At 32.0% G+C, this 7,893-nt stretch overlaps 2 protein-coding genes across 3 annotated transcripts in view; one reads left to right on the top strand and one right to left on the bottom strand.

Moving 5' to 3' along the window:
* The window catches only part of LOC108749102 (GPI mannosyltransferase 4), a 3,677-nt gene extending 554 nt beyond the window's left edge, over positions 1 to 3,123 (top strand). The window contains exons 2-5 of one of the 2 annotated variants that reach the window (XM_018487626.1): positions 37 to 208; positions 284 to 684; positions 996 to 1,534; positions 1,948 to 3,123. In XM_018487626.1, coding sequence (XP_018343128.1) covers positions 37 to 208; positions 284 to 684; positions 996 to 1,534; positions 1,948 to 2,866 — 2,031 coding nt within the window. In that variant the 3' untranslated portion in view covers positions 2,867 to 3,123. The remainder of the gene's footprint in view (positions 1 to 36; positions 209 to 283; positions 685 to 995; positions 1,535 to 1,947) is intronic. The other variant, XM_018487627.1, reaches the window with a different exon arrangement.
* A 700-nt stretch (positions 3,124 to 3,823) lies between these two features.
* LOC108749109 (histone deacetylase 6) overlaps positions 3,824 to 7,893 on the bottom strand; it is an 11,882-nt gene continuing 7,812 nt past the window's right edge. The window contains exons 15-21 of the mRNA XM_018487635.1: positions 7,440 to 7,801; positions 7,163 to 7,358; positions 6,896 to 7,025; positions 5,104 to 5,694; positions 4,870 to 5,033; positions 4,401 to 4,688; positions 3,824 to 4,270 (exon numbers count right to left, since the gene is read on the bottom strand). Of these exons, the coding sequence (XP_018343137.1) occupies positions 4,190 to 4,270; positions 4,401 to 4,688; positions 4,870 to 5,033; positions 5,104 to 5,694; positions 6,896 to 7,025; positions 7,163 to 7,358; positions 7,440 to 7,801 (1,812 nt within the window). The 3' untranslated portion in view covers positions 3,824 to 4,189. The remainder of the gene's footprint in view (positions 4,271 to 4,400; positions 4,689 to 4,869; positions 5,034 to 5,103; positions 5,695 to 6,895; positions 7,026 to 7,162; positions 7,359 to 7,439; positions 7,802 to 7,893) is intronic.

The following is a 7,893-nucleotide window of genomic DNA, read 5'->3' on the forward strand; positions in this document are numbered from 1 at the left end:
TTTATATATTTATGTACATAAAATTTTTGTATTCAGCAGAAAAACGAGTACCGTAGATCCATCGACGACTATCAAACTGCAGCACCTGTGCGACGTAGGATCGGTCTCTACTGGATTCTAGCAGCATTGAGAGTAGTCCTTACTTTTGTTTCACAGACAGGCTATATTCATCCCGATGAGTTCTTTCAGTCTATTGAAGTTATCTCTGGTATGTCACCATCCTGCCACCTTTTAGCATTTGCTTTATATTTAATATATATTTATATACTTTTTCACTTTTTAGGAGATTACTTTGATATTGATGTTTACAAGCCATGGGAGTTCAACGCTACCTTTCCAATTCGTTCTATGTTCATTCCTCAAATCGTCGTTGGTTTGCCTTACGCAATTCTCAACAGACTGTCTCCATATACATTTTACTTCTTTGGATTATCATTAAAGACACCATACTTCTTCGTGCTCTTCCCCCGGCTTTTTATGTGTGCACTCTCCTTTCTGTCGGATTATTTTCTGTACAAGATCTGTTTCATGTATGGACAGAATTACAGAGTCAGACTTGTCACATACGCTAGCTCCTATGTCATGCTGACCTACGCCACCCGTACGTTGTCCAATTCGATTGAACTGGTGTTGACTGCCTCACTGTTGTACTTTGTTTCCCGGTGTATGGCATATTCAGAGAAAGTACGTTTGACTTCTTCGAATATTAAGCTATATAAAAACAATCGATAAGATTCGTGAAAAGGAACTTATAAACTTAAAAAAAAATATCTTAGTTATTAAAATAAAAAATTTGTTAATTATATGGAAAATTACATTTTGGTGGAATGAGTTAATTTTCATATATATAATGTATTTTATATTGTGATGAAGAAAAGAATACGAAGCTCAATAATTAGCGGAATGTCTTTTCCATCTGTATAATTAACTAAGAGATCTCAATGTTTAGTTATTGTTTGTATCTCACATTGTTTTAAATCTCTGTTTTGTATCAGGTGGTATTGCAAAGTGATTATCTCTCCATGAAATACAATGAAGCAGCAACTGCCGTAGAACGAGTCAAGTACTACAAGCTCAAGGCATTGCTACCCTCACATTCCCTGAACGACTGTTTTATGGTGGCCACATTAACGGTGATAGGGATATTCAACAGGCCGACTTTCGTCGCATTTGCCTTCGTTCCCATCTTCTTCTGGCTGCAAAGAGGATTGAACTCAATGAGCGTTGGCTTCAAAGACTTTCACCTCAGAATGATCGTCTTTGTTCTTTGTGGACTACCGGCTGCGTTGTTTTTCATTCTAGCCGACAGTTTTTACTTTGGATATTTAACGATGGCAGAGATAGGCCAATTGGAGGTCGGAATTAACAATTTTGTAGTGACACCGGTTAATTTTCTCAAATATAACGCGAACACGAAAAATTTGGAGTCACACGGACTGCATCCTTGTTTTCTGCATTTCTTAGTGAACATTCCGCTGCTGTTTAACATTCTAGGGATCATTGGATTGCTGACATTTGCAAAAATGATACACAGGTGAGCCATATACAGAGAATCCCATTTTAAACAGTATGTGTAAAATAATTAAGGGATCATATAAAAAGAATCATATAATTCTATTTAAGAAATATTCATGACCTTCATATTTTCATGGAAAATTGATTTTTTCGACAATTAATTTTACCATTATTTTTCTTTAAATCATATTTTTATCTGAAACATTTTTTTTTTAATTGAAAAGAAATAAGTATTAGGAGATAAATATGGTTGCATTCCGCTTCACGTATAATGTGCATAATGTATCATTTATCCTTGTTTAATATTCAGTGAATAACAAGGATAAATTATGTGCATTATGCATGAAACAGCCTATAATTATTTAAAAAGAGACACTATAAATTGAAACAGTTGATATTAAAAAGTTAACCGACAATAATATTCATTTCCAGCGGGCTGAAGGCACAATGGTTGCATCTACCACGTCTGCAGAGCATTGTAGGCCTAATGACATTCACGTTCATTGTTCCAGTCGCCTTATTGTCTCTCTTTCCTCATCAGGAACCTCGTTTCATAATCCCGGTGCTCTTGCCACTGGTGTTTCTTTACGCGCCCGAGCTGAGCCAAGTCCCTAGTCTGGATATCGTCCAAAAATATGGAAATAATAAATCCTCCAGTCCCGTCAAACCAGCGAAGCACACATCCAAGAAGTTGATGCTTTGGTACGTCAGTAATCTGTTGCTGACTTTCTTCTACGCTTTCATGCATCAGGGCGGAATCTTACCGCTCGTGTCTTATATCACAACGGAATTGAAGGCTAAACCGCATCTTACTCATATGCACTTATATACTTCGTATAGTTATTCGCTGCCGACAGCGTTGCTACAATTGCGAAATACTCGCAGGATCTATCGCAGTAGTAGTAATCACAAGTACAAACTGATGCAGGACTTTCACTTATATGAGCAAGGCTCCATGCCTCTACCATGGGTACTTGATAGCATCGCTAAGAAGATCAGGGATTGCGAGGAGAAGTTTGCTGTCAAGAATATTCCCTATAGGCTGTATTACGCATTACCGGCCTCTGCAATAAACGAGTTCGAGGAATTGTCGAGCAATAATTCACACTTGTTCAAATTTCACGTAATCAAGACTTTCTATCCTCACATCTCTATGGAAAAATTGCCGTCACTGCGTTCACTCAATGGACTAGAACATTTATTAACTTTAAGGTGCAATAGTATTTTTAACAGTATCATCGATACTGTAAAAGATATTTATGAATATATGGAACAGTTTAGATTAATGTTGCTAAAAATCGAATACTTAGTGCCTGAATTGAGACAAAATAAATCGAGGCGCAATAAATGAATAAATTAAAAAGTACAAAATTTTATATTTTTAAATTTTAATTATTAATACAGCTTCTTTGACGAATAATTCAGAACATTAGCAGCATTTTATTGGAGCAAATATACGAAGAACATTGTTATACACAGAAGGAAAAACTGTCCTAAGGCAAGCAATTTGTGTATGAGAATGGATTAGAAAAGAGGAAAATGACGATGGGAATGATTTTCCATGTCACATTCCTATATAAATTATATAATTTATAATTGTAAGACATCTTATAAAAAATTAATAGAATGTTAATTAAGAAGTATAAATAAGACGTATTAAATATCAATCAATAATTAATTAAAAATGATTTTTACTTGTTTTATTCCATTTAAAAGTTTATGCTCTGTATGTACCAAGAAAAGATAAGTTTAATTTAATAAGATAGATACTTAAGCATCTCTGTGATCAAGCTTTCTTACAGAAAAACCAATTATTGCTGTAATTTATTGAAGTCTATCTATATCTAAGATAAAATTGAGAAGGCCACATAAACAAAATATAAAAATAAACAAAACTTTCCTTTACTCAATTCTCTTTCTCTTCCAATCATTCTCTGTCACTCTCTTTTGAAAATCAACATTAAAGATAGAATAAGTATTTTTTTAACATTGAAAAATTAAATTAAAAAAGTATATATTTCAATTTTCTCTGATGTAACAATTTATATGATGCTTAGCCTCTTATTATTATTATTATTATTATTATTGTTGTTGTTGTTCTATATTCTTTCATGTGAATGATTTTAATATATCTATTATTAGACCGAGATCGTTCTCTCGAAGGAAAAAATATATCTATATATGTATATAAAAAATATAATATACATAGTGTATCGAAAATTTTTCAGCATAGTATTGCATATTTTATGAATCAAATAGTTGAACTATTTAATTATTTATAAAAAAAACAAAGATTCAAATTCTCGGAAATCTTTTTTTATTTATTGAGACGCTGAACTTCAGTCGGGACACTATGTATAATTCTACAACTGAGTTAATACGAGGTATCTTTAGTTCAATACAATTAATCATTTCTAGTGAGGCGTTAATAATAAATTATTTCAGTATATTATTAACATTTTATAGTTTGATTGTTTCCTCGAGCAGCCCTCGATATTATTCCTAATTTATATTTTCTTTCTTTTTTTTCTTTCTAACATATCAGTTTTTAATTTATAAAAACATTGCTATTTATCTGTATGCAATACACGTTATTATATACTTTTAAAAATTGAAAACATATATTTTTTATTATATTATTTAAAATATATTTCTTTAATTAGTTAAGGTATGTTTATGCACTTTCGCTATAAGTCCAGGGAAGTTCTTCATTGAACTTGCTTTGATAAGCTGCGTTTCTTGCCGCATATAATCGCTAAAAATGCAATATGCATTAAAGATTGTTGAAAAAAGATAAATTCTGATATAAACAGTACTATTTAGATTATTATAAAAGTTAATTATTTTATCGAAGAAAAACGTTTTAATGTTAAGGAATTACTCACAGGATTATCGACATAAGCTTCGCAACCGTAGCACCAGACAGAAATATCACTAAAGCTGAGCGTGATGGGATGCTCGAACTCTTCTGCATGCTGCATCGCGTGCTGATTAATATTGCGGGCGCAGTGCACAGTATAGCACTGCAAGCAAATCCAATTTTCTGCGATACTAGCACATTCGACACACGGTGTAGTTACGTCAATTCCACCTGGGGGAACCTCGTTGACTGTGAACAGATGAGGACAGTCCTGCAGAGGCACGATCGCGAACATTTCTCCTGCCGTTAGAGCCTATATAGCAAAAAACACGTTTTATTTATATATTTGTGCATTATACTAAAATAATAAGTATATACAATATAATATTTACACTTATTATATAACAACAATCAATTATTCATTATTTTATCAATAATCTCAGAGAAATTATTGATAAAAAAAATATTTTATATCGTAATAATAAAAATTTCACCTGCAGATTGTCAGAGAGATATTCCGATAGAGTTATGGGTCGTGTTTCGGATTGTGAAGATGCTGCTCCTTCATCATCGCAGTCCTCGCGTATGTCAGAATTTCCTTGTTGGCTGCCTCTTGATTGATGCGTTTCATTCACACATTTTTGTATACTTTGTGACACTGTCAATCAAATATATTTCTCAGTTAAAACATAATAATTACTTTTATTAAGATTAAATTCGATGCATACCATCCAGATTTTTTGCTTCGCTCTGCTTCAATTCAGGATTTCTTTTCGCTCCAACTACTTCATTTTTCATCGTGTGTAATTCGAAATTTTTTATTTTAATATTCTCCACTTCGCACGTTAACTTCGAAATTTCCTCGTCTGTCACTAGATTCAAACAGTTTTTATCAATCGCCAGGTTCAAGTCTAATTTTTCGCTCTCAATTCCCTCTAAGGCGATCTTTGGTTCCATAAATATTTGTTTCAATTTATCCGCATTTTTCACATCTTGCTCTTCACGTTTATTAGGAATCCTCTTAAATTTGGAAAGTAGTCTCTCTTTTGGTAAGGACATTCCATACTGCAGGTTGGGCCAGAACTTCTTGTGAGTCTTCAGTACGTTATTGATGGAATTGATCGCGCTAGTGCAAGGAATGAGATTAGGATCCAGCATCGGTAAAGGATCGCCCAGGAGTGCCTTTGTACACATAGTCATTGCGTGAGAGATGGAGTTGATGTTGTAACCTCCTTCGAGACTTAGGATTATACGGCCATTGGCCAGGGATGAGAGCCAATGGGTTAAATGACCATAGAGTTCTGGACTTACGAGACAACCTGACAAAAATAAAAAATAATTAATTTATTGGGAATCAATTTTTTTGTATTAAAATATACTATTAAAATATATATATAAATTTTTTTATATGAATACATTTTTATATCATTTATATTATATATAAATATATGTAAAAACGAGTGTAAGTGAACATAGGAATCATATTAATAGAAACACGATCCAACATTCGGTTATCACACAACATCAGATTGGATTTATTTCATGAATTTGATTGGGATAACGTACATATTTTAGGCAAAGAGCAAATTTTACATAAAAGATTGTTATTAGAGATGATACATATTAAAAAACAAAAACAAGGCCCGAATTTACAAAACAACACACTTTCTCTTGATCCGTTATATATAGATCTTTTTTCAGAGACGTAATGCTTTTAATCTATATCGTTTATATTTGGTTATTTATTATTTATATTTTCACTTATTGCCTTTGTAAGTACATGTTCTGTTGTCCACTGTTTTCTCTCAATTTTCATTTTACATCTGTCTATCAAACAGTTATGTCGTGTCTAATATCTTTAAATTTTGTTCCGTATAAGTGAACTAAAGTTGGATTTTTACTATTATTTATATTAACTTTTTAATTTATTCACATTTGTATTACACAGTAAATGAAACAGTTTAATGGAACATATACAATAAACCTTATAGAAACAGTTCAATCTTGACAGTCATGTAAGTTTTTTTTTTCATTTTTCGTGTATATAATCTCATGTTAGCATTTCTTAATCTTTTGGTCTCGGTGGTTTTAAAACAAAAAATCTTTTTCTTTTTAATTAACTTAATAATTTAATGACCAAGATTAACTCGGACATCACCACGGTTTTTCTCGCATTTTATACGTTATTAGTTTATACCCGTATGCGCTATCATTATGTATTATAATTTTGTTAATATATTTTTTTTGTACTGAAGAGGACCTTGACCGTAGATCGAAACGTATACATTTAATATTCACTTTGAATGAATGATATAAAAATACACACTAATAACCAGTGTTGGCTCAAATTGACATTTGATTTATTATTTTTTAGAATTTTCTTTAAGAGCCTATTGACTTTATTGTTATTGATGTTATTATTTGTAAATATATGGTGTTCCGACAAATTTTTATATATTCCAAAGGTATATCTGAGATAAATACAAATGATAACTGATTTTGATGTTAAAATAGATTTACCTCCAAGTGTATCACCAATGCAGGCATCAAATCCGGCCGAAATCAGAACTAGTTCTGGATTAAATTGATAAGCAATAGGCATTACAATTTGCTGGAAAGCTGCTATATATTCAGCATCTCCCATTCCTTTCTGTCAAATGTAATGAATATAGTCAATATTTTTCACAATAATTTATAGTCAATAATTTTAAATTATATGAAACTGTATATACTATTGTCGAATTGCTCGTGAAATATATTTTTTAAATAAATATAAGTATTGCTTACTTTGTTCCACGGTATGTTCACGTTGAATCCTTCGCCTGCGTTTAAGCCAGTGCTTGTATAATTAGCAAGCTTGGAATTTGGGAAGAAGCTGCCATTATCGTAACGATGAACAGAGATGTAAAGGATTTTAGGATCTTCTTCGAAAATAGATTGCGTTCCATTTCCATGGTGCACATCCCAATCTACTATCAGCACCCTATAATAAATATATATTAGATTTTTCTAATCTAAGTTATTTTTATTGCTGTTTAAAAAGCCATATTATTTAGTATTATACCTCTTTACATGGTAAAATTGTACAGCATACATTGCAGCTACGGCAACATTATTAAATATACAAAAACCACATGCGATGTCTTTTTCAGCATGGTGTCCAGGTGGTCTTACAATGGCTACTCCGGATTGGCACTCCCCATTCAAAACCGCGTCTACTACTTGTAAAAGAGAGCCAGCAGATATGCAGGCACTCGACCATGTTTCAGAATGAAGATAAACAGAATTGTAATCTGAGGCTTGCTTTTGCAATTCCTTGAGTTTTAAAGTTGATGTCCTTTTGATGTCATCGATGTGGTCTATTGCATGAATCAAGGATAACTCTTCTATTGTTGCACTCCTTCCCTTCATTGTACAAAGAAATAAAAAATTGTATTCTAATTTTTCCTTTTGAAGATTTTTATATAATTTTCATATATATATATATATATATATATATATATATATATATACATCTA

This window comes from Trachymyrmex septentrionalis, unplaced genomic scaffold (assembly GCF_001594115.1).
Source record: "Trachymyrmex septentrionalis isolate Tsep2-gDNA-1 unplaced genomic scaffold, Tsep1.0 scaffold267, whole genome shotgun sequence".
In the NCBI taxonomy this organism is placed as follows: Eukaryota; Metazoa; Arthropoda; class Insecta; order Hymenoptera; family Formicidae; genus Trachymyrmex; species Trachymyrmex septentrionalis.